This window comes from Aplidium turbinatum, chromosome 14 (genome assembly GCF_918807975.1).
Source record: "Aplidium turbinatum chromosome 14, kaAplTurb1.1, whole genome shotgun sequence".
NCBI lineage: Eukaryota > Metazoa > Chordata > Ascidiacea > Aplousobranchia > Polyclinidae > Aplidium > Aplidium turbinatum.
In genome coordinates, this window is record NC_137485.1 from 203,637 (window position 1) to 231,475 (window position 27,839).

The window sequence follows — 27,839 nt, forward strand, 5'->3', positions numbered from 1 at the left end:
TCGTCAACGCCATTTCCAGTAAATTGTGAACGCGAACAACAAGTTTTGCTGAGTTTAGCTCATAACTAAAAATATGAAAAGAACGTACGCGGCTGCAACCCATTAATTCTCACTGCATGTTGCATCTGAAGAGTCTCTACTACGTTCGGTCGCATCACGGGAAATATTTACATTAAAACTGCAATTGTGGTGACGCCATTAGGTCATTAAAAAACATCAACAAAAGCCGGAAGCTTTTCCGATAAAACGGAATGAGAGGAATAAGTTTTCAAATGCCCGTGAAAGGGGCCGACAGTTTCTTCAAGACTTTTTCCCTCCAGTTTGTTGAGTGAATACATCAATTGTGTCCTCATCCTCCATGTCGAGCTGTAATCAATGAAATTCTTAATGTATTTATGATTGATATAACGACACAAGAACTACCTCAAGTTGTGCTTTTGTCTTACTTACTTTGTTAGAAGAGATGTGACTATAGCGACATACAAACAGGCCTTGCCAACGTGCAAACCTGTAATAACGACTGCAGGCCGATATAAATTTTGAACTTTTGGTTAAATTCACTTTAAATCGTATAAATCAGCGATTCTCAATCGCGACCCTCAACCATTCTTCTTGCGGCCCTTATCGATGCAGCACAAAATATCGTTTGGGCTAGAACTGCCAGAAATTGCGGGAATATATGGTTGTCACATAACTATGTGCTAGAAAAGAAAATGCCTTAAAAGTGTTTTCCACACAACGAATGCAGATCAATTAACATATTAGCTGCATTTATCAGGGGAGCTATGCCGGACTTCCACACTTGCGAACAATTCTCACTTTGCGTTCCACGCACGCCACGACAAGATATCCCTAGAAATAAACTTTCGTTCTTCCGGCGACTGTGGCTAATACGTCACCACTAGAACTTAGATGTACCAAAAGAGATAAATAAGTTTCGTTCAAGTTTTCTAGCACATTTACGTCAAAGTTTTGCTCAGTTGCAACAGATGACTGTCCTTCCATGTTAGGGAAGAATCAAGGTCTTCATGGACACGTTAGCAGATGACGTCAAGGGTATAATGTTACCCTGTGATGTGGCACCACTGTATTTTACACCAAGAAACGTGTATTTTACCTTTGGAAGTAATTGTTGGGAAAGATGTAACTTACTTTGTTGGGTGTGTCATTCTCGTTGATGGCTTGTCCATCGAATCGGAACCGAATCATGCTCAGACTCTGACCCTGTAAAAACGCATAAGTGACAACAAAACCACAGACTAGGAATGATGTGTGATACGGCTAGTTTCAACACCAAAGCCTAGCACAAAAGACCGCGATGACCAATGAACAGTGTGCTCACTTGTCTGTCACAGTAAGCCTGCATGAGTTTACGAAGAGGAGTGTGTCGCTTGATCTTGAACTGAACCACGGATCCATCCTGTAACAAGTTTTGATGACATCATAGTTACCAAAATTGCATTACCATAAACAACAATATTGTAACACCACATACAAAAGCAGCTAATTCAGGTGATTAGTTACTTGAAAAACGCAATCCTGTACCACCTGCAGCATAGCCCTGCGGCTTCATCAAGTTGCAGGCACTCACAAGCTTAAAATGATACCGAGATCAATTGAGAAAACAAACAAGTTAAACAATCAATCTTGTGATTTCTATCCAAATTTAAAATGACCATAAGATTTATCATAAAAATTACATGTACTGAAGAAACCACTGCCAAGCTTTAAAATATATTGTGTCACAACACAAAATATATTGCACTGTCAAGAACTTGTTGTGCTTTGCTGATCTGAGTGAACGACAGAGAATAAAAAAAGGCAAAAACGCAACTCTGAGCGATTGTTCTTAAATAAAAGTAATCAGTTGCACACAGTAAAACGCTTTCTCATTAAGCAATTGTTCTTTCCAGCTTCAAAATGTCATCGTAGCTTTTGATCAACAAGATTATCTTTAGAAAGTTGCACAGCGGAACATTGAAGAACGTGCATTAAACTTTAGACTTGCAATGTTTTTGATTCTTGCTGATGGCCGTTCCTCGCCCACCTCGCAGCACTGGAACCAGTGTTTATTAAAACTCTTGATTCAGTCTTATATCGCCAAAAAGAATTCGTCTGTGCTCCAAAGCTGCTTCGTTAATTTGAATTACTCTGATTAGCCAATATTTACATTATGTTTAACAATAAATATTTCACCAAATTTAGATTTATCTTATTCTAACTATAAGCTCCTGAACGGAGATTGCAGCTTCGAGCTACGAAAAACCTTCACACAATTTTCAAGTTCTATCCGCTAATCAACTCTTTAATAATGTTATTATAATGATGAATATACAAATATATTTAAATTATGAAACATAATAATCAGACTAGTAGTCTCGGGAACTATGCGCAATAGACCAATGACAAGTTTAAAATAATGTATTTTAAAACACTAAGTGAAATAAATAATCATTTACTGCCGAAGTGTCAGCTCTAGTATTTACTGTCACCTTTTAAACACATCAAGCGCCTTTGCTTATAAATGCTGCATCTCCAGATTATAAATATTCAATGGTTCTGAAGTTATCCTTTCCAAATAAGTATAAAAAAGAAGGGTTGCACGATTCACATTCAATTTATAGAATAAACTTATTAATTGACCTCATTGAAACTGTGCTATCTACATTCTATATGGGCAATGAAAACTAACACTCTCTAACTTATTTAATAATACAATCAACTTACATGTCAACACAATTAACTTACATGTCAACACAATTAACTTACATGTCAACACAATCAGCTTACATGTCAATGTCAACACTATCAACTTTTATGTCAACACAATCAACTTATCGTATTTTACGAACCACAAGGCGCACTTTAAATCCTTTTTTTCCTCATAAATTGATCGCGCGCCTTATGGTCCGGTGCGCCTAATGTATGGATCAAGTGCGGTAGTGCTTTATTGCCTACACTCAAAACCAGTACTGATATACTACTAGTCTATTATATATGGTCCGGTGCGCCTTATGTATGAACAAAAAACTAATCAAAGGAATTTAGTGACAGTGCGCCTTATAGTCCGGTGCGCCTTATGGTCCGTAAACAATTTACATGTCAACACAATCAACTTATATGTCAACACAATTAACTTACATGTCAACACAATCAATTTACATGTCAACACAATCAACTTATATGACAAGTACAAAAGCAATAAATATGGAACAAAAAGTTGGATGCTGCACTGGCTTTCTTGTGTAAACAATAATCCGACACAAAATGATTTGTAAAGAAAACTGCAAAGGGGTTCAATTGAGTGAGATGGCCAATTCGGTGTAGCCGGGTCGCAGATTGAAATATTTGCTAAATTGCCTGTATGGAAACAGTATCGAAAACCCATGGTGGCATAGTAATACAGTATTCTTCTTTGTGTATGCTACCATGCCTGTTCCAGACTTAGGCGTTCATGTACAGCTCCTTCCATTTATCCTGGTATTTGACTATTAAATGTTGTTGTGGTTGGGACGTGAAGATGATCTTTGATGTTATTGAGAAAAGTGAGGCACTGTTTTCCATGAATTACAGTACTTAGAGAATTATAGGAATATTCAAGAGAGTGATATATATTTTAACAAATCACTTGCAAGTTAAAAACTAGTTTCATAGAAACAACAGTTTCAAGTAGATGTGAAGTGTGGCATTTTACAACTTTATAGATTAATGTTTAGCATTACAATACAAGATACAGACGGCACCTTGGCATGATATAAATCACATTTACCTCAATATGAAATAATAACAATACAGGCCATTTCATTTCTATTGGTAATTGGGTATGGAAATTCAAACATGCAAAGTGCCTACCTAAATGATCTCCACAATTTTTCTAAATTAACAGAAGGAGTCGCAAGATTTTCTAGAATGTCTGCAGTGAACCAGCAGTACCGAGTTGTCGCAGGTCGACAGTTGAATGGCAAACAAGCTTTATATTTCTTCAATCTTTCACAAAATAGTCTTGTTCTCAAACACATACGCGCCGACTTCCGGGGGGGCCGGCGCCCCCCGTAAACTTATGGTTGAGGGGCAACAAAAATGGTTATTACAAGTGGTGTTTCAAAGATAAACCACTTCGCGAAAGAGAGTTAGATCATTTAAACGGACTTAAAGAATGCCGAAAGAGAAAAATAGCCTACGTTGCTCTTGCCCGCAAAACAGCAGCTGATCGCATGACTTTCTCATAATAAGGTAAGGAAATTTCAAAGTAGATGGTAGAGTAACTTACGCTGCTGGAATAGTCACGTAACTATTCATGGCAATATTAAGTAAACCAGCTAAATTAGACGACCTATTTTCAACAAGTACTTCCCGCTGTAAGATCAATTATGATTCAACAGAACGCATTGTTTTGTTCGCAATGTGTGAGAATTAAATCGAAAACCGATAAAAGAAAAGGTGTTTAATTTAATGGTCTTGGTCGCAGATATTGCCTGCATTAAAGACATCTCCTACCGCTATTATCACCTAGCTAACCTGACATCATTGTTTTATGCGGCCGCTAAGCTTTGACATCGACTTCAACGATCATGGAATGTTGCGTAATAAGAACGATTATATCCTACATGCAAAAATAAAAAAATCGATCTCTTAAAACAGCTCTGTCTGCTGGTTTGTCTCGTGAGCTTTGCATATTGCTCAACAAGTGCATAAAGTTTAGAATTGACAAAAAATCATTAAATTTGAAAATTAAGTTTGAATCACTGCAAATAAACGTATTCAAAACTTTTACTTCGTCGACGCCATTTTAAACTCTGTAATCTACGTCGGCAATGATTTTACCGCAGTAAAAATGCGTTCATTTTGAAAACTGCCGAGCTGGAGACATCAGCTTGTCCCATGTATAAGTTGACCCTGTTATTTTGAGGTGAAAATGACTTGCGAACATGTCGACTTATACTCGAGTATATAACGTATTCGATAAAAAACAGAAGAGAAAACACTTCGTCGTTGTTAACGCTTTGAAGGTAAGTAATTAGCAAAACGAGGTCAATAAAACCGATAGCGGGTTCCCACTCCGCTTGAGATCATGATTTTTTGCGTTTTATTTCGATAACTTCACTGTCTTGATCGTTGTTATTCACTCGCACGAAAAGGAAATGAATCGGCTTGTTTTCCAACTGTTCCAATTATGAGCTAACAGTATCAAAATTTTTTACTAGGCGCAGGCTACTGCATGCGTAAAACTAATCGTTTCAAGCAGTAGTTCTAATAAATTCGCTTCCGACCTAGGTGTTAGTATAAACAAGACAGTAAGCTTAATCAAAAGACTATTTTAATTAAGAAAAATAGCGTTATGGTTATGACGTCATCACCTTTTTCGCCCCCCAAGGTTTTTTCAAAAGTCGGCGCCTATGCTCAAACAGTTACTTATAACAGGGTTTCCCAAACTTTTTGGGCCACGGACCACTGTTTGTGAATCTGTTTATTCGCAGACTCCCAATTCCAATACAAAGGTAAAAATGATTAAAACCGAATTTTGTTTATTTAAAAAAGTGACAACATCAATGGGATGGATGGGATTGCTTCTTATTGCATAAGTCATCAATTCTGGGAGTTATTTCTGAAAGGCAAACTCGTAAGTCAGGGTCCACGGAAAGTCTGGACTTGTATTTGGTCTTCATGTGGGTAAGAGCTGAAAATGTTGTCTCACACATGTAGGTCGTGGCAAAAGGCAATGAAATTTTAGTTATAAACAAACAAACAAACATTTCTCCACAACACTCAACCAGAAAGATGCAATAGCTGTTTGATTGAAACTAAGCATTAAAGTTCGATTAGATGATAATTCGGCTGATTCTTCTTCTTCGCGTCCTGACAGACCAGTCTTTGTAACAACAAAAGGGTTTAAAATCTAGCCAACATTCTCATATGTCTCTTTTAAAAATTACTTCTTAAAGTATAGCCAAGTGGGGTAAAAAAAAATTTTTTTTCAGAAAGGTTGTCCTAGATTTTTTAGCTCATCAAGTATGACCACTACAGTTGGTCACAATATACAGACCATGTATGTCTATCATCCCCCAATGAAATTTTTTAAATCCATTAACTGGTTTGAAAATTATGCACAAAATACCTGAATTTTTTTTTACCCCAGCTCTGGGGTAAAAAATTTTTTCATGGGGTAAAAAAATACACCTGTTAGTATAGCAGTTTCTTTTTCTTTATTAATAATATTGATTTCATATGTTTTTCTATTGATTTCATATGTAGTGTAAATGATTCTCCACCAGAGGAAAGAAGCTTTGTGTAACTCATATATCAAGCACTGTGAGAGATGCTAAAAACCAATAGTCGAAACCGACCGGATGGGTCATGATGATGTAAACGATTTTGCCCACAATTTTTGTATGCACTTTTTATTACAATACACATTGTGAAATCGCAAAGTCTCATTTCTGTAATAACAACAGCAGCAAGACAAAAAAAGTGTGTCTAGTATACTTATGCACGCCATCCTGAATTTTATCTGCAGCTCTAGTTTGAACATGCGAGTGGGCGATTAAATTTCGCAGATCGTGAATCCTAAAAAATCAACCAGCAGTTTGTGAATAAACATACAACTAAAAAACAACAGACAGGAAATAAAACAACAGTTTGTGTATGTATGATTGTATGTGTTGTGCACTATCGATCGATGGATCACTCTGTACTCTCAATCTGCGCTATAGATCGACTAACCCGCAACACTAACCTTAACCTCGGACCCCCAATTCCAACAAACATCAATTGATTGTGCATAACACATGCATACATTGGCACTGATGCATCCAGAAGTTTGTTTTTGTATTTTTTGGTGATATACTGCTTGGCAGTTGACATAACACCAATACAAAGCCAAAACATTCCATGAAATGCACTGTTTTTTTTACCCCAAATCAACGAATTTTATTGGGGTAAATAAAAACACCTCAATAATAATTTACACAAACATTTGGAGGCCCTGCAGTCTTTGTTGCATTTAGTAGCCTCACAACATAGTACTCACAATATAACATTAAAACTTTCATACTACCTATCACTAAAATTTAGCAAAAACGTTTAATAAACTCCTTCGAACTTTTTTTTGCACGCTTTGCTGGCCATATTTACTCTATAGATTTAACATATATATCTCTTCTTTGTCAAATCCAATCTTTTTCCTTTACCCCTCAAAGTAATCACCAGAGACCACTTAAACAGACACTAAAAAAGTTGAGTGGATGTGAGATGGTAAGTGTTTTTTTTACCCCAATAACCCCACTATTTTTTTTTACCCCACTTGACTATATGCAGAAAGCAATTCCAAATGTTGTGTAATGTCGGCGAAAATCAACCCTGTATTAATTAAGAACTGCGGCAATTATCTTTGACAGGGTACGTACTGTACAACGTATAAGTGTGACTTTGCAATTTCTTGTCATATCGCCACAGACCAACTGTGCAGTCGTTGCGGACCACCAGTGGTCCGCGGATCACAGTTTAGGAAACCCTGACTTATAATATGGAAAACGTTTAGCTCTGAAATTCAAGAACATATATTAATAGTAATACCTGCCCGGTAACTCTGAGGTTTATATGATCATTTCCCTCTGACTTCACATCCTGAAAAATAACGTTATTATATAAATCAACAATCAATGACGAACATTTCAAATCAAATCCTTTGTGTTATTGTGTTATGTAGTCTCAAATATGCACAAGCTTAACTGAATAGCTTACATAATCTTTACATTCTATGAAAGAAAATTATCCATAGAGATGTACGGACTGTAACGGACATATAGGTATCTGTGATGTCAGGCCGATATATTTTTTACATTGAATGTATTCAGACATCCAAATGTTGGATAACATATGTCTTCACAGCAATCTTTTGCAGTCCTTATATTAGAGTGAATATATACTCTTTTCAATAGAATAAAACACTTCTTTTAGTAAATATCAGTTGCGTGATTTATGAAATTATGAACAACCGACAACAAGTCAATTATTATTCGTGTTTGCTCTCATAGGGGTCCCACTCTGAAACTGTACATTTCATTTGTAATAACTTTATAACCAAAACAAATCATTTCTTTTTTATAATTTTTATCTCCAAAACATTTTTTATTGTTTTTTTTTTTAATAATATTTGGCCCAATATTATACCTGAGTTATTCGATTATAATTCTGCAAATTTTGAAGAAATTCTATATATAAGTTATATACTATCCTAAACGTTACTGTTCATTTCAGCTGTAAATATCTGTAAACAGTATTTATACATGCAGGATTGCAGGTGTTAAGGTAATTATTTATTCTGTCAAATTGAGAGGTAATAATAGTACTGGAGCAGGTACACTTTCAACAATTTAAAGCTATGTCCAAACAATACAAAGCTGCAAAAATGGAGAAAAATTGCACGTTTTTCACCAAACATAATTATCCAACATAATACTTCAACAACATCTACGCACACTCACACACACAAAAAGGTCATTTAACACATTATATATTTCTTTATATACGGTACAATACATAGCCAGAGGTGGGCAGTAGCGCGCTACTTTTGTAGCGCCGCTACTATTTTGGTAAAAGTAGCGGTAGCGGCGCTACTTTTTAGTTGGAGTAGCGGCTGCAGTAGCGGCGCTATTTTATTTTCAAAGTAGCGGTAGCGGGAGATGCGCTACTTTTTTTCAGTCGCACTCCCGCTACCCGCTACTTTTTAATTTAAAGTAAAAAAATACTCGTTTTTTTCGCAACACTGGCGTGGTCAAGCAGTTATATATATTATATAGCCTATAATCCTATATGATCGGTTTCGTTGCAAAGTATCGGTCTTTTGGGAATCTCGTTTTCTGGTGTGGAGCTGTGATGCTGCGATCAAGGTATGAAGTCGATAATGTTCGTTTTAATTTTAATAATAGCCGAAGTAAAGTTGTATATGGTTTATAGAATATAGACTACATGCAGTGAGCATTCCCTCTTCAGTCGATCATCACCTATGTTAAGATGTCCAAAAATAAGGTTTTATCGTATTGGTTAAAGTAAAACTGTTGATAAATGGTTAGCTAAGATATTTGTTGCTGATAAAGTTTTCTTACACGATGGTTTTTGTTAAAAGAAATCATTACAGGGGTTATTCCAGCTCAATTCACCCAATGCTGTTAACACCACCATCACCGATTTACATCAAATTTGGTTTGTGGTTAGGTTTTGGGCAAAAACACATAAATTTTAAATTTTATCAAAATCCGGCCAGTGGTTTTGGAGATATGGCCCTGTGAAATTTCGTATTTTGGGGGAAAATGGGGGTACCCGGCTTATTTCAACATGCCATTTCTCAGCAACCACTGGGTGTATTTTAATGAAATTGGTGTCATTTTGCAGGAAATTGGTCAAGGATTTCATTTCTGTGATTAATTTTCAAAAATAAGCATGTTTGGGGGTAATGACCTTTTGACCTTTGCTTCGACATTGACTTTGACCCTGTGGATCACGTGATACAAAAAACTTGTCTACATGAAAAATATTCCTTGTTACCATCTCTACAACATATGAAAAAATGGGAGAGGTAATATTTTCAGTTCAGCCATAGTTTTCATTCAAAGAGGACGATTTCTGTGAAATTTTCATAAAATCCGGTTAGCTTAACCTTAATTCGCCGCTTGAATTCAAAACTGACTTAAGTCCATTTTTAGCGTTTTGAGATAATTGCAAATAACTGCATTTGCCTGTACAACTGAACAAATTTCTTTGACATGGATGTGCACACAGAGACTTACTATTTACTAGTGATAGGCAATATGTTGGTCTACAAAAATCACCGAAGAATTTGCCACTAGGTGGTGCCATCAATTTTTTTTTGTATGTTGTTGGACTTAAGTCTTTCTTGCTCCGAAATATTTTTGATTCATTTTTATGTAAATGGACATAAGTCTTATTTATCCTTAAGGTTAAGATACCTACATGCTGAAAAACATGAATGAATTGTTTAATACCAGTGCAGCATCATTCATTTTCATTTGATGAATCACTTTTAGAGGTAAAGTATCATAGCATACAGCAAAATAACATAATTTTTACTCAAACTTTCATGTTCAAAATTTCTTTATCACAAATTTAATTATTCAATCACACTGACACAAACTCTTCCAAAAAACTCTTCTTCTTCTTAGCAAACTCTCACACTAACTGTGAATTTGCAACATTTTCCCAAAAGAGAGTAAAACTGCTGTGTAGTTGACTAGTTGTGCTGAATTATCTTTCTCTGTTCAATTAACATGTTGCCATTTCATACAGACTACAGTTAGTGCAATTCAACCTGTAGTCACTGTAATTGAATTTAATGTACCGTACTTAAACAACTACCACTGTTAACTCAACTATTGCACATAGTAACTACTGCACTTAATTTGTTTATTAAATCCACTGCACTTCACTAATTACCACTATTGCCAACTCATTACAATTTACCAGCACAATCTCCTAGGGTTATTAAATTTCCTCAATTTTTTTCATATTTGCTAAATTCAATGTGCTTTCATTCACTTCACTTATTAACTGGCACAATTTATATATACCACCATACTGCATAATGACACTGACAAGTTCACTAGACATAACAGAATGATGCGTTATCAATATGCATAACTTTATGCATAACTTCTTCAATCATCAATATGCATAAAGTCTTTAAATCAAAAGTGTCTGCAAAGAAGCGCTATCACTTATTTCTGAGCCTAGTTTATGAAATTATACTTCAATACTGGCTTTGTTGGGAGTGACCGGAAGATTTCGAAAGAAGTCGTGATGTTGAATTGGAATTAAGCCTTTGAGGCAGAGTTTTTTCAAATCATTCTTCTTATCCATTGAAGTGCCAGGAAAAGATTTATATAACCTTGGCATAGTGGTAGTGCTCAGCTTCGTCTTTCTGGATTTTCGAACAATTAAGTCTAGTTTTCTGAATGTGCTTTCACTGTAGCTGTATTTTATAAAAAATGTTGTTGGCTCTGCTTTGGTGATTTTTAGTTGCATAATTTTGGACCAGTAGATTCTTTCTCCATTGCCATCATTGACATTGGCTTTCATCATTTTCGAAAACTGAGTGAAATCCTTGCTTTTGAAATCAATCACATCACTATGTTGCAGACATTCAACAATTGGTTGATGCTTTTTGAAGGCAGTCATAATCAAAGTTTCCCATTGTGCAGTAGTGTAAATGGTCATTTTGCTTGCAGCACGTTCTATGATTGAATGGGCTGTATCATTTTCGTTTTGGCTATGCCCAGATACCAAAAAGTTCAAGGTGATTTCATCAAAGCCATAAATCTCGAGAGCAATAGCCAGCATGATATAAACCATACGGTTACTGTTCTGGCCACAGCATCGATCACAAAACAAGTGAATTTTCTTTGCACCATTGGTGTTTGCTTTTGATAAAAAACTTAGAAGACATGATGCTACTTCACAAGAACCTTTTCTTGCATGACATTCGTTCCACAAAAAGCAAGTAGTTTGCATAGAGTTCAAATTAGTCACAGTAAAGTTGTAATTTTTCAACCTTAAACTGTAATAAAATGAAGATGCTTTTCCATGAGGTGAAAGCAATGTTTTCTGGAAATCGAATCCTGCAGTAAGAACAGATGCATCGTTAGAAGCTTCCTTCTTCATTTTTTCTTTATGCTCTCTTGCAAGTTGCTTTTCAGCAAGGTGTTTTTGTTGATCAGCCTTCATTTGATCGGTAACAAGATGTTCTGGAGTATTATCAAAAGTAACACAGCTATCACATTGATCCTTCTTTGGTTTGTGAAATTTCAGATTGAATTGTTGGGTTAATACTTGGTAATACGTGGAATAGTTTTCTGGTTGAAACTTACGTTCACTGCACCATTCAACATACATTCTATGCATCTCTGCAATATTTAAGTGTTCTGGCAAGTATTCACAATTTGATTCTTTTCTGATGTAATGGGATTCAACAGTTTTGAACATCAGAATATGCTGCTTTATAGTGTTGATTCTGCTTTCTTCTATCTTGTTGTGATCTGATGTTTGACCACGCAAGTCTCCTTCAATAGCTCCACTCTTTGATGTTTTCTGGATAACTGTTCTCACCATCTTTTCTGAAATATCAAGTGTATTAAGAAAGAAACTTTGACATACTGGTACTGATGTACTTGTGCCTGAGCTGTTGGGTTTAATCAAGGAGTAGGTTCTTGTGAACTGTCGGTTACGTCTCTTTCCTTTCGGGTTCTTACGCTTCCTTTCTCTCTTCTTTTTTGACACATTAATTAATTTACTTAAAAATGTGCGTTTTATGCCTATATTAGATAATTCCCAAAATTCGTCATGGATTAGCTTTCTTTCTTCTTCTGTAATGTTTTCTGCACATTTCTTTTTACAGATTCCAGAGCATGGTTGCTTTACTGCTCTAGCAGATTTCACGAAATCTTGACCACATTTTGATTTATAACTGTATTGCTCTCCTGCTTGTCTCTTCTTTTTTAAAACGTTCTTCTCCCACTCTGCTTCATTCCGTTTGCGCTTTCTTTTCTCCAATGGAGTCGGAGGTCTTCCTTCAACTCCATACTTCAAATCACCCTTTGAAACAGCACTTTCATTCCAAAATATTGCACTTCCCTTGCAGTGTACATCTTCATCAAAACGTTCCCACAAATATGCATCACTTAGCACTTCTGTAATAAAATATCGCCTTTCAAAAGACTGAACTTGTACGCCGTGCACTGTACCACAATCTCTTTCATCTATCATAGCTTTAAATAAATGTTGTCCACTTTCACAAAGAAACACTTCCTCTTCTTCTGTGTTGACATTGGCAGTAACTTCCACATCAGTAACAGCATGATTATGGAGCTTTGAAGGTGGCACAAAAGCAGGATCCATATCTGAATCATCATCAATATCGCTTGTTTTTGGAAGAATAAATTTTTGTTGTTGATCACCAAGTCTTTGTTCTGTTATAGCATATTCTTTGTTGATGGATGTAACATCATTATCTATCAGAAATTTTACCCTCAGTGTGTTACTATATACACTCAACACAATTCCTTTGAGGAGAGACTTTTCTTTGTACAATAAGCCATCTGTATACTTTGGTCCTACATCACTTTTGTTGAATAAATCAGCTTGAACAAATATGCAATCATTCGCTTTTATTTTATCTGTGCTTGACATCCAACTTCTCGTACCTGCACCTTTTGAGCTTTCTGCTATTTCCATTTTCACTGCCCTAAGTTATTATCTTACCATACTCTAAAATACTACAACCTATTTAAAAACAACACATTATTATATTTGCAATCATCAACATAATTCAGGTATAGGCTGCTGTAAATACCATGACCATAGGTAGGGGTAGGCTATAAGTAGAAATGATTGTCAAAAAATGTTAAAGATGTTACAAACGAATGACTGATTCATTTCTGTATCATACTGTCATGAAAGAACGTTTTCCCTGCTAGGAGGTATAGCCAACAACCTTTTCTGATGCTGTATTGGTATAAAATATCTATTACCTAAGAGATCATGGCAAGACTGTGTGGTTTCTGTTCATATGTTACGTACAGGTGTAAAATCTGAAAGTTACTTAAATCCCCGAACGCATAGATACAATGTGCATACGACTGTTCAATTAAACCGTACTTGCCATGCTGCCAGTTGAAGTGCAGGCCAACTGCTGTAGTTTTGTTGCAAGGCAAAGTGATTGTTATTATGATGTTGATACAATGCAAGCTTAACTAGTTGCCAGTAATTGGTAATGGACTTACAACCAAAATTACACTGATAGTTTTTGGACATAAGTCCACAAAAATATCTTAAGTCCAAATGTTTTATAAAAAAATTTATCTTATGTCCATGCATGGACATAAGTCTATAAATTATTAAAACTTGGAAAAATGTGTGGACATAAGCCTACAGTATCTCTGGTTTTAAGGCAGGTACAGCTTAGCAAATTGCTCATAACATGGGCTTATGTCCAATTAGCAAAAAAATGCAAAAAAGTCAAAATCATGAAAAGTGGACTTAAGTCAGTCTTGAATTAAAGCGGCGTTATATTGTAGAATAAGTCTTGCTGCTCTTGCAACAACAGTATACTGTCAGCTTCATTTGTAATAATCAGAAATCGATTTCGCCATACTGTTATAGCATGATCAGTCTGATAAGGTAGCCTATATCGTTATCCGGTGTTCGACGTTTTTTCGTAAACACTGATTTAACATATGGCAATGTTGAAACGATGTAAAAGCAGTGGAAATTGCGGTCAGACTTTTGCCACGAATGAGATTCCTCACAGGTTTGCGCAATTTAAGGTTTGCGCATCAGGGCAGAATGGCACTTTTTTGCTACTTTGCATGGAAAGAACGTGCATGTGAGGGTATAGGGGGGACAGTGAAGCGCCTCTTAACCAAGGCAAGTTTGCAAAGACCTTACAGTGACGCTATCCTTACTACCGAGTCAATTATGACATTTTATTACAAGGAATTAAATTTTTCAATGTCAAGCCTGACCGGTATGAAGCTTGCAAAAAAAAATTGAAAAAAAGATTCTCGTTGGCAAAGAAAATAAAAGGAACACTAAAATTCCATAGATTTGTTCCGATTTCTGAAAAAAAGTTATTCGCGTACAAACTCAGTGCTCAAAAAAATCTGCCTGAAATAGTGTCAGTGACAGGAGGGAGAGATGAAGACCTTGCACTTGAAGCATTGAATGAACCTATCAACATCGCAACACAGACATATGTATATATATGATTATGAACCGTCGATAGGTTTGGTGGAAGACATTTCTGATGAGTTTGGTGACTACCATGTAAACTTTATGCATCCTCATGGTCCAGCCAGAATCTTCTACTGGCCTACCTCTGCTGATAAATGCTGGATCGATATTAATAACATTGTTTGTATCATTGAAACTCCTTCCATGATTGCATCTGGCAGATGTCGTTACACTATTTCCAAAAACGATACAATTAAACTTCACAGGTTGTGTAAAAACTGGTCAGCTCACAGTGATTGCTGTCTATGGAAAACTTTCAGAACCTAACATTTTGTCTGTTGTGTCTTGACTAAACTGTGTCATTTAACTCATTTTTATGCAGTATTAATTGGAAGCATTTGTGTATTACATCATCAGAATTTGAGATATTTTACCCCCTCCCCCATTTGCCATCATTTCCCAATGTTATAAGCTTATTTTACAAAAAAACAAACACCCCTCATCATCATTTTGTACCCATTCTTTCTGATGATGCAATGTGCATATTGTTCCATTTGTACATACCATATTATACTATTTTTGAAAGTGATTTTACGAAAATTTGTTGAAATCATGAGACATGCAAACTTTGAGTGAAAACTATGGCTAAACTAAAAATATTACCTCTCCCATTTTTTCATATGTTATAGAGATAGTGTCAAAGAATATTTTTCATGTAGACAAGTTTTTTGTATCACGTGATCCACAGGGTCAAAGTCAATGTCGAAGCAAAGGTCAAAAGGTCATTACCCCCAAACATGCTTATTTTTGAAAATTAACCACAGAAATGAAATCCTTGACCAATTTCCTGCAAAATGACACCAATTTCATTAAAATACACCCAGTGGTTACGGAGAAATCGCATTTTAAAGTAAGCCGGGTACACCTATTTTCCCCCAAAATACGAAATTTCACAGGGCCATATCTCCAAAACCACTGGCCGGATTTTGATAAAATTTGAAATTCCTGCTTTTTTACCCGGAACTCACACACAAACCAAATTTGAAGAAAATCGGAGATGGCGGTGTTAAAAATTTCATTTTTTTTGGGTGATTTGATGTGGAATGACCCACAGGGCAATTTTGTTTGATTTGTTTTGCTTACAACTTTGAAGTTACAACATAGTTTGTCTTATTTCTAAACAGCTCATTTATTTCTAGCCGACGTCAACTTCTTCGGCGAATATCTACGTGGGATGAAGCCTATCTGCCAGGCTATAGACATTCTCCAGGGCGAGTCCAAGGCGTATTACGGAGTCTTGGTTCCAACCATTACAATTTGCGCGAAGAAGTTGACCGAGATTAGTGATCTTGTGAGCTGTGAGGAGTTGAGAGTGAAAGTCCTTGAAGGGGTGAAGAAACGATTCAACAAGTGCTTCAATGACATGAAATGTGTTATGGCATCATGTCTTCATCCCTCCTTCAAGACGTCGTGGCTACAACTTCTGCACTACGTTTCCACGGATGATGCTGACGCACTGCCAGAAAGAGTCAAGACAGATGTAATTCGACTGTTGCCGGAGACATCAAGCCAGGTTGATACTAAGGAGAGTGACACCAACACCAGTCACGATTCCGAGGATGAACTTTTTGGTGTGTTGGCACCATCCCGTGAAACGTCGGTGCAAAAGGAAACAGCAATTGTGGATGCCTTTTTTTCGGACAAGAGCAAGTCCTTGAGCTTTTCGAATACCGAGTTAAAACATCTGTTTATTTAATACAACAACCCCGTCCAGTGCTGCGGTTGAGACTTTTCTCTGTTGGAAAAGATGTGCTTAAGCCAAAGCGGGCAGGACTTAGTGACTCTCATTTTGAAATGCTGGTGTTTTTGAAAGATGCCTAACAATAAATTTCCCTTAGAATGTGTTTTCTATAACGACGTTAAAATGACAGTGTAAACAAATGATAACATTCGTTTTCAAGATCATTTTTGCGTCATTATAGGGACATGAAGAGTGCTTCTTAACTTAGTGTCATTTTAGACAAAAGTAGCGGAAGAAGTAGCGGTAGCGCGCGCTACTTTGGTCCGAGTAGCGGTAGCGCGCTACTTTTGTAAATTGGTAGCGGGTAGCGGTAGCGCGCGCTAATTTGGTCCAAGTAGCGGTAGCGGGTAGCGCGCTACTTTAAAAGTAGCTGGTGCCCACCTCTGTACATAGCCTATGCTTCATATTTTACATCAAATAATTATAAATATTATACACGTTATATTTTACATAAAATTGATTCTATTTGAATAAGGATCTTCTGATGATCCACCTTTTAGGGTGAAACAAGCTGTAAAGGTTTTATTAAGTAATAACTATATTTCATGTACCGTATTTTAGGGACCATAAAGCGCACCCGATTATAAGGCGCACTGTCAATAAATTGCTTTGATTAGTTTTTTTGTTCATACATAAGGCGCTACAATGCGCAAAAGAAAACATGGGTCTAGTGAATATCACAGAACTTGCTAGTTGCTTTTACCGTAGTTTATTGTGTAAGACGGTGGTTTATTTATATAATAACAGTATCGGTACTGGTATTGAGTGTAGGCAATAAAGCACTACTTGATCCATACATTCTAAGGCGCACCGGCTTATAAGGCGCACAATCAATTTATGAGGAAAAAAAAGATTTAAATTGCGCCTTATGGTACACGACAACTGGGCGAGACAAAGTGGGCGATACCCACTTGGGCGAGACCAGGTGGGCGATGAGACAAGTGGGCGACGAACCAAGCGGGCGACGGCCAAAGTGGGCGACGAAAGCGAAAGTTTAGCCGTTCGGAAAAAAAATACGACATTTAATTTTTACTTTAAAATACAATGATTGATTTGTGGAAGGGAGGCAATGAGAGTTCTCATGCTGAGTTTCACCAAGCATTGGAAGCAACATTTTCATTATTTTTTGTAGTCTAGTAATAGCGCTTGCTGTTTGATGTTAATTTGCATTGTGACATCATCTTGACACATTACTTTGCAATTTGCGGCGTCAGGGTTTATCGTGAAGCTTAAGAGAAACCTCTCTGAAAAGAGACAAACGAATGGCCAAAGAGTAGTTTAAGTCAGTTATGAACGCTCCCTAACCGTTATCAAAGCTTGTCAGTATAAAATATGACTTTTAATTTTTACTTTAAAATACAATGCTTGATTTGTGGAGGTGAGGCAATGAGAGTTCTCACGCTGAGTTTCACGAAGCATTGGAAGCAACATTTTCATTATTTTTTGTAGTCTAGTAATAGCGCTTGCTGTTTGATGTTAATTTGCATTGTGACATCATCTTGACACATTATTTTGCAATTTGCGGCGTCAGGGTTTATCGTGAAGCTTAAGAGAAACCTCTCAGAAAAGAGACAAACAAATGGCCAAAGAGTGGTTTAAGTCAGCTATGAATGTTCCCTAACCGTTATCAAAGCTTGTCAGTATAAAATATGACTAGGGCCATTTTGTTTATGACCTAAAAATTGAAAAATATGACTTTATTTTTAGAGCATCAAAGTTATGCTAATCTCCGTAATTAATGATTCGTATGTAAGTTTTTATATGTATTTTAAACAATAACACACTCGAACAACTAACAAAAACTTCTGTTTCGCTTGAAAATCACTACAAACATTCCAATGTCTAATGCATGTACTTACCAAACCAGCTACTTAGTAGTTAAGATCTCAGCACTGGCTGACCTAGTGACCTACCGCAAGTGTTTATAATATTCAGAGACTGGATTATGTGTTGCAAAATAATGTGTCAAGATGATGTCACAATGCAAATTAACATCAAACAGCAAGCGCTATTACTAGACTACCAAAAATAATGAAAATGTTGCTTCCAATGCTTCGTGAAACTCAGCGCGACAATTCTCATTGCCTTCTTTCCACAAATCCACCATTGTATTTTAAAGTAAAAATTACTGACAAGCTTCGATAACGGTTAGGGAGCGTTCATAACTGACTTAAACCACACTATGGCCATTCGTTTGTCTCTTTTCTGAGAGGTTTCTGTTAAGCTTTACGATAAACCCTGACGCCGCAAATTGCAAAATAATATGTCAAGATGATGTCACAATGCAAATTAACATCAAACAGCAAGCGCTATTACTAGACTACAAAAAATAATGAAAATGTTGCTTCCAATGCTTCGTGTAACTCAGCGTGAGGACTCTCATTGTTTCCCTTCCACAAATCAATTATTGTATTTTAAAGTAAAAATTAGAAGTGATATTTCTTCCAAACGGCTAAACTTTCGCTTCCGTCGCCCACTTTGGCCGTCGCCCGCTTGGATCGTCGCCCACTTGGTCCGTCGCCCACTTGGCTCGTCGCCCACTTGACTCGTCGCCCACTTGTCTCGGCGCCCACCTGGTCTCGCCCAAGTGGGTATCGCCCACTTTGTCTCGCCCAGTTGTCGTGTACCGTTCTAAATGTTCACCAGTCAAACGGGATCTCAACTTGGTGGCAGTTAAACGTGCACTTGAAAAACATCTCTCTGAAGAAGCAGATGAAAGATTTCTTTTGTTGACCGCAGACAAACGTGTCCGGTCTAAGCAGCTATCTCGGCGGACAAATTAAGTCTCACGGCGGACACATCAGTTTTAGCGTTGATCATCATGTTTAATCACTTTATCTTTCTAATTCTTCACCATTTGAGAACTATAACTACGGTTTAGAAGGCTTTTTAAAACTTCAGGGAAGTTACTCTCAAAGGCTTTCATCAGACCAACGACGTGCGCTTGAAGACTCAAAGTGCCCTGTAGCAATAGCTGCTTAATACGCCGCATAATTGATTAACTTCCACCGAACAAGGTCGTGTGGCTTCTTGCGTCACAATGCTCTGGGCACGAGTCGGAAAACTTTTACACTAACGCTACTATTTGAAAGCACAATTATATTTTGCCCTCTCTGTGATGTGGTCGCATCTCCAAAATAGTATCAGTATTCCACGAGATCACGGCAGGCTCGGGGTTATAATCAGCGCAGTCCGGGCCGTCCAGGCATATGCGCATGAGAGCTTCAATAGTATTGATCTTTAAAGACGTGCACATAAGGCTTGAACTAAGTTGCGACTGCGCGTGATTAGTGTAGAAGCACCCATAGGCGCCGACTCCGGGGGGGCAGAGGGGCGGCGTCCCTCCGTGAATTTAGCTCGGGGTGGCTGCCCCCGCAAAATTATTAAAAAAAAAATCCTAAATTAAACGTTTCTAAGTTCAGATTTGCGTTAGTTTGACCTTCATTGAGGATCGATCTCAATTGAAAGATCTACTTGTTGCAACAAGAGCGCTGCTCCTAAGATAACAAAAGAAATAGAAGTATGGTAGCTGATAAACGCCAGCATGGTGCCGTTGAAGCATAGTAACAATGATTGAAAAACGTTTTTTTTTTTCTTCTGCTTTGTTTTTTCTTGGGAGTGTCAATAACGAGGTGCGGTTTGCTGTTTGCTCAGTTTAGTATCTACACGCGTACTAAGAGCTAAAGTTCAAAGTGACCAGCATATAAATCGAAGTAGCCTACAGGCCTCGAAATTCGTTTTTGTTGACGGCGGACAAACGTGTCCGGTCTGAGCAGCTATCTTGGCGGACAAATTAAGTCTCACGGCGGACACACCAGTTTTAGCCGTCGATCGTCATGCTTAATCACTTTATCTTGATAATATTTCTTCGCTATTTCAGAACTATAACTACGCTTTTAGAAGGCTTTTTAAAAAATCAGTAAAGTCACTCTGAAAGGCTTTCATCAGACCAACGACTTGCGCTTAAAGAGTCAAAGCGCCGTGTAGCTTAGAGTGGTTCAAAAAAATACAATTTTTTAGGAATCTTCCTCCACAAGGCTTAAAATGTGCCATTTCCCCATAGAAGTGCCCTTACAAAAAATTGGACTGATTGGAAGTCGTTTAAAGGTCAATCAGATTTTCACTTTTTTACCACATGATGCATGAAAACATCATTTTTTTCAATATTCTTCTGTTCAAAGATATTCGAAGCCAAAACTTTCTTATTCACAATATTTTGCATTCCAGAGTAATAGTTGTGCTTGCAGTAACATATTTGACAGGATAGTCACCTGCATAAAACTAGGCTCACTGTTTTGAAAATGCCAACCACAAGAAGCTCACCAGAAGTTTGGCTACTTGGGAAGCCTACACGGGAACTTTTGGGTTCTGGTCTCCCCACGAATGGTGCTATACTACGCAAGTTTATGTTTCACCCCTGGGATGGAGGATTGACAATTGCTGACAGTGCAAGATAAACCATGGATGCTGCAATCACTGTTTGGAACAAGGCAAATATCCCGACTCAACGTGTGGACTCAGGTATGCGGAAACTTCGAAAGATTCACAAAAAATATATACATGGAATTGAAAGTTAACCGCAAGCGTGTTCAAATCACTAAAGTTATTTGATCTGCTGTGCACAAAAGGTAACAAAGAAGCAGGAGCCTTCCTTGCCAAACCCCCAGCCTCTGGGCATCAGACCCTGCATACAATAAATTTAAAGCCAGCGTTAGTCTCCTAAAAGTGGTTAATGACACAGCTGAGCGATGAATTGCACTAATTCAGCTCTAACCAAAGATGAGACTCAGAACAGAATTATATCATACCTACTGCAGTTCGTAAGCACCCACAGGAAAAGATTTATGGTGCCAACCAAAGCAACCCTCAATCTCAACAAAGCCTCAAATGAGACTGAGACGAAAACAGTGGCCGAATGTCATATCTGATTTAACACCACAATCTTTGACGCTAACATTTTATTTCATTTATCGTGACATTGATGTCTCTTTGTGATAAAGGAAAATTGTATTAGGCTATGTTTAACTTATTTAACCTATGAAAATGATTGCTGATGACCGATGAGACTACTGCCGGTTTTGTTATAAAATTTTTGTAAAAAAACTACTGCCATCTAACATTTTTCAATAAATGGTAGATGCCGAATTGCCGATAGTTTAGTATGGAAATAAGATTTTTGCTTTGTTGGGTGCTAAGTTAATAAATATTGGTTACATACACACTAAGTTTAATTCTGCATCATACAAAAGTCTAGCTCATTCTCTTGTGTGGTTTTCAAGATAATAGAGGGCATTTCCCCCTCCGTAAGACTTGCACACAATATCGGCCAGTGTGCGATATGGTTTGACATAGGCAGAATGTGGTAAAAAAGTGAAAATCTGATTGACCTTTAAACGACCTCCAATCAGTCTAATTTTTTGCAAGGGCACTTCTATGGGGAAATGGCACATTTTAAGCCTTGTGGAGGAAGATTCCAAGAAAATTGTATTTTTTTGAACCACTCTAGCTGGTCAATACGTCACATAACTGATTAACTTCCACCGAACGAGGTCGTGTGGCTTGTTGCGTTACAATGCTCTGGGCAGGAGTCGGAAAATTTCTACACTAACGCTACTATTTTCTGCTGTGGAAAGTTTCACAGGCTTTTTTCTTTAAGTTTATTTTTGCGTGTCATGTGAGCGAAAGTGAATTTTCCTTGGGTCTTTTCTTTCTTACTGTAATACCAAAACTTAACAAATTTTGTTGCATCTTGCTGTAATAGCCTACTCGCATAATCTAATTTAGTAACCAACCTTGCCGTATCATTATTACTCGGAGATCAAAGCCAGACATTGTGAAGTAAAACGTGAACTAAATTGCGCGTGATTAGTGTACTGTAGAAGTACCTCCTATCGATTCTTAGCGAAGAATTCACCTTTGTTACGCTGATTCAATGTCATCAATCGTTGAAGCAACGTAAAAATCAAAAGTTTTCCTCCTTGAATGGAAGCTAAGGGATACAGTATTCACATTTTCTAGATGCGCACTAGAATGCGCTGGAAAATATATTATCGCAAGTCGCAACAATTGTTCGTGCTATGCAATGACGATTTGTATCGCTAGTTCCTGTGTTATTTCTCGGCGGACAAATATGACCAATTTAGATGGTACTTCCCGCGGACATCACATGCTGTGACGGCGGACATGTCCGTAGTGAATTTCGAGGCCTGAGCCTACATTATAAAGCTTGGCGATATACAATGGCAGATAGACGCAAACAAACATCAGCATTTTGAATGTAAGCAATCAGTCGGCTAGAAAGTTTGCCCCCCCCCCCGGCAATTTTCAAAACCCGGCGCCTATGGAAGCACCGGTACTCCCATCGATTCTTAGCAAAGAATTCACCTTTGTTACGCTGATTCAATGTCATCAATCGTTGAAACAACGTAAAAATCGAAAGTTTTCCTGCTTGAATGGAAGCTAAGGGATACAGTATTAACTTTTTCTAGATGCGCGCTAGAATGCGCGGGAAATTATATTCTTGCAACAATTGTTTGTGTTACGCAATGACGATTTGTAGCGCTAGTTCCTGTGTTATTTCTCGGCGGACAAATATGACCGATCTAGATAGTATTTCCCGCGGACATCACAATGCTGTGACGGTGGACATGTCCGCCGTGAATTTCGAGGCCTGCGAATGAAACTCGTGCGTTTTCTTATGCCGCAATTGCCGCATTGCACTAAATCGATAAACAATTTTACTTTCGCTACAGCGAATTCGTTGCGACCAGACGGAGCGGTACGAAGTCGATCGTTAAAGCGGTTTCAATTATCCGATTTCATATGCATTTTGAAACCGGTTAGGCTTCACAACCGGTTATTCTATATTCGGTATTCTATTTTGTCCATCCCTATTGATGACGTTTACATTTTTCTATTGAATTGATGTTACTGGTGCCAAACGTTATCATGGACCTTCTGGCTTGAAGGAAGGAGCACATTCAACACAATGATGACTGGTGAAAAAAATATGTGATAGGAATTCAACACAAGTAAACAAAAATTTTCCCCGATAAACTTTTCACGGATGACACCCATTTCGTCTCCTGAAAAGATCGAGGAAAATGCAGTGACATCGAAGTCACTAATCGGAGTTTCTACAAACAATTTTCCTTTGAAAAGATTACAATGAAAAATACAGAAGGGTCAAAATCCAAAATTGTTTTAATTTTCTCAAAGATTACAGCCCCTCTGTTAGGCTACAAATGATCATTAGCAGCCGCTGAATTGATCTATTCACTTCCAACTAACATTTCTTAGAGCTCGACTGATATCACTTTTTCAGGCTGATACTAATATTTATGAAATTTTTAGGCCGATACTGATATCAACTACGAAAAATTTGTTACCAACAAAGTTATCAGGTAACAAATCAGTCTAAGAAAGTTTATGCATTGCTTACTGTATGGAAAAATCATTTTTAAAACTAATCACAAAAAAGAGAAACGACCAAATGCACTACTGTTTTGTTTTCAATTCAATAATCAAAGTTAGAGCTCGACCGATATATCGGTCAGCCGATATTTATCGGCCGATATTAGGGGTAGCCTATATATTGTATCGGTTATTTTTCGGCCAGCAAAAGCACACTTAAAACCAGTCATACATGCCTTTGAGGGTCTGCTACTATTCGGTGAGTCCGATTCGGTGAGTTCCTAACCTCTAACCCTAAAACGGCAATGATAACTAGGCTACGGTACCTGATAATTTAAAAAAAAAAATTGAAAAAATCACCAAATAGGGATCGGACTCACCGAAATGGGCCATTCCGTGCTTTTGAAACAGAAGTTGCTCAGACGTGCTTGTAAAGAGCGCATTCAAACTCTCTCGTTTTAATTACGTGCATGCGGCTGCACACAATTCATTTTTGCATGCAGCACGTGGATATGCATTCGAATGTCTTGTTTTGTGCACGTGGAAACTGGAAAGGCGCTCTTCTCGCTGCCTATTTAATTGCAGCTGCCTGGTTAGAGTTCGCGCTCCAATTGCTGTATTTGTGCTTCTGTTATCGGACTAGTGGCGGTGACAATGGTCTCTGTCCGAACCTAGCAGAAACTCCTGTCGCATTGCTTTACCAGGGTTCGATCTTAGCGCTGGTCCTCTGGCCAAAGTCTAGTGCGAGTTCCCCGAGGACCAGTACAAATCGTTTCGCACTGGTCTGACTGTCCAGTGCGAAAATATCATCGTATTATGTCGTTTGATCGTTTAGAGTGCGTGGTTCTCGTTTGCGCTTCTTTTCAAACAACAAAACACATGATTCGTGCGTGTTAAACCGTAAGAAAAAGGCAATTGCAACATCACGTATTAAATCGTAAGAAAAGAGCAATCGCAACATCACATGACGGTGTTAAATCGAAAGAAAAAGGGTAATCGCTGATGACCTTAGTAGACCTGGTTTGCTGGTTCTGATTATGCCAGCCAGCTCTGCTGAAGCTGAGTGTGGCTTCAACCAACTGAAAATTGTCAAGACGAAGCTGAGGTCAAGGCTCCGGGCTGACCACGTAACAGATCTTCTAACCATCCAGCTACAGTCAGCAGAAATAAAAGATTTCGACCTCAAACCTGCCATACATCTATGGCTGGCAAACGATTCATCTGTGAGGTCAAGAAGGCCCGACACTGGCTATGTGTTTACAAGGCCAGACAAACACATATCGGATTCAGTAATTGAAGAAGAGCCCCAAGTAGATTGAAGACACAACGTAGATTGAATGTCTTGCCTAGATAAACTGTTGTTACTGTTATTGCAATTGTATATTTCCATGTTATTGCCGCCACTATTCATTATTGTCGTTTTAAGGTGGTTTTCCTTGGGTTGGCCTCGTGCTTCCCACGACAATCTTGATTATATCAGTAAACGGGACGGACCAGTGCGATCTCGTGCGGACCAGTGCAAATGGTGAGCTACTGGTCCGGTTGGCCAGTGCGAAAAAAATTAAGGTCGAACCCTGTTTACGATCACAAAAGATGTTCTCTTCTTGGCATGAATGCTGAGAAACTATGTTTTTTGAACTACAATTTGAAACTGTTGAACTTTGATTATTGGATTGAACACAAAACAGTATTGCATTTGGTTGTTTCGGTGTTTTTTTTTGTGATTAATGTTAAGAATGATTATTCCATTACAGCAACCAATACATAAACTATCTTGGACTGGTTTGTTGCTTAATAACTTTGTTGGTAATAAATTTTTCGTGGTTGACATATATCGGGATCGGCCTAAAAATTTCATAAATATTAGTGTATCGGCATCGGCCTGAAAAAGTGATATCGGTCGAGCTCTAATCATAGTTTAACAGTTTCAAATTGTAGTTAAAAAAACATAGTTTCTCAACATTCATGCCAAGAAAAGAACATCTTTTGTCATCGTAAATCAGTCCAACAGTGCTGAACACTTGTTCACTGGGGACAGAAGTAGGAGGTGTTCCGACTGTTCCGTGATATGAATCCATGTGCTGCATACAAAAATGGAATGTGTGTAGCCGTAAGCACGTTATTAAAACGAGAGAGTGTGAACGAGAGTTTAAATGTGCTCTTTACAAGCACGTTTGAGCAACTTGTGTTTCTTCTAAAGGAATGTATGACTGGTTTTGAGTGTGCTTATGTTGGCCAGTTGCTCAAGCACCCTACTTTGTACGAAAAAAAACCACAAGATCAAGCAATGCTAGATTAACTCGTGCAGTGTGCCCTTGAACAACTCATTTCAAAGTCAGCTCTCTAGTCTCTATTTACACAGCATAATCAGTGGCATTTAAAAGTTACTTTTTTTGTAAAAACTTACATCAGCAACTCAGCAAGGAAAAGTTGTTTGCAGAAAAATGTTTGCTCAATTTCTTCAGAAAAAATTAAAAAGTGTTTGCAGAAACTTTGATTAGTGAATATGGCGCAGTTGTATTTTGTCTCTTGATCTTTTCTGGAGACAAAGTAGGGGGATGAAATGCTCAGGGGACAAAGTACATTGCACCCACTTTTCACCATGTTGTCCCAGAAGAAATCACCTGATTTGGTTTCTGTGCTCCTTCATCTCCCATCGTGTCAACTGACCAATGATTTTCTGTCAATGCAGATTACAAACACACTCAACAATAATAAAGAAAAATACACAAAATGCCTGAAATTGTGAGTGCAATTCAGTAGTTATGTTGGATGCAACCTAGTTCGTACCGTCAGTTCGTACCTTGAAAAGATCAAGAAAAAAAATTAATAAAAGCCGAAGTCGCTGATCGCAGTTTCCGCAATCATTTTAAAATTTCCCCCCTGGAAAGATCGAGAGAAAAAATAGCTCAAAACCGAAGTCCGCTGATCGCAGTTATCCGCAAACATTTTTCCGCTAACTCTAACCATAGAGTAGCCTAATCTATGCTCTAACCCTAACCTTCGCTGATCGCAGTTTCTGCAAAATTTTTTCCGCAGTTTTCGTTAACCCTTACCCTAATTCTAACCATAGAGTAATCTATGCTCTAACCCTAACCTTTGCTGATCGCAGTTTCCGCAAAATTTTTTCCACAGTTTCCGTTAACCCTTACCCTAATTCTAACCATAGAGTAATCTATGCTCTAACCCTAACCCTCGTTGATCGCAGTTTCCGCAAACATTTTTCTACAGTTTCCACAAACATTTTTCCACAGTTTCCGCTAACCTTTACTATAACCATAGAGTAATCTATGCTCTAACCCTCGCTGATTGCAGTTTCTGCAAACATTTTTCCGCAGTTTCCGCTTACCCTAACTCTAACCATAGAGTAATCTATGCTCTAACCCTAACCCTCGCTGATCGCAGTTTCCGCAAACATTTTTCTGCAGTTTCCCACTAACCCTAACCTTCAAGTTTGTTTCAAATTGTTTGGGGAAACTCCGATCAGCGACTTTGGCTTTTTTTTAAAAAAAATTTCGATCTTTTCAGGGTACGAACTGACTGTACGAATGGTTCAAGGTACGAACTAGGTTGCACCCAGTTATGTTGACCATCAATAAGCTTACGATAAAAGAGAACTGCTGGTTGAAAAATTATGTTATTAGTTGCTTGGCAAGTAAATAAAGCTGTTTTGTGTCTACAATTATATTTATTGCATCACATTTCATTATCGTTAAAAAATACATTATCATTTACACTCTTAAACGTCTGGCATGCTCTATGTAAGTGTGACTTCCTGCAGTTCACCTTGTTGTTCCTCACTGTCCTAAAAGAATTAAAAAATCTCATTTATATAAGGTATTAAGTTATGTTTTAACCTGAAAGAACAGAAAATCAGTGAATTGAA

The 27,839-nt window shown here is 37.7% G+C and overlaps 1 protein-coding gene across 1 annotated transcript; it reads right to left on the reverse strand.

Moving 5' to 3' along the window:
• On the reverse strand, positions 1-26,710 carry LOC145783295 (small ubiquitin-related modifier 2-like). Its single transcript, XM_082595132.1, has 5 exons — positions 26,578-26,710; positions 7,573-7,623; positions 1,343-1,420; positions 1,153-1,224; positions 1-366 (listed from the first exon to the last, which is right to left on the reverse strand). The coding sequence occupies exons 1-5, from the start codon at positions 26,608-26,610 to the stop codon at positions 301-303; spliced, it is 300 nt and encodes a 99-aa protein (XP_082451258.1). The 5' UTR covers positions 26,611-26,710; the 3' UTR covers positions 1-300.
• Between the last annotated feature and the right edge of the window lie 1,129 nt (positions 26,711-27,839).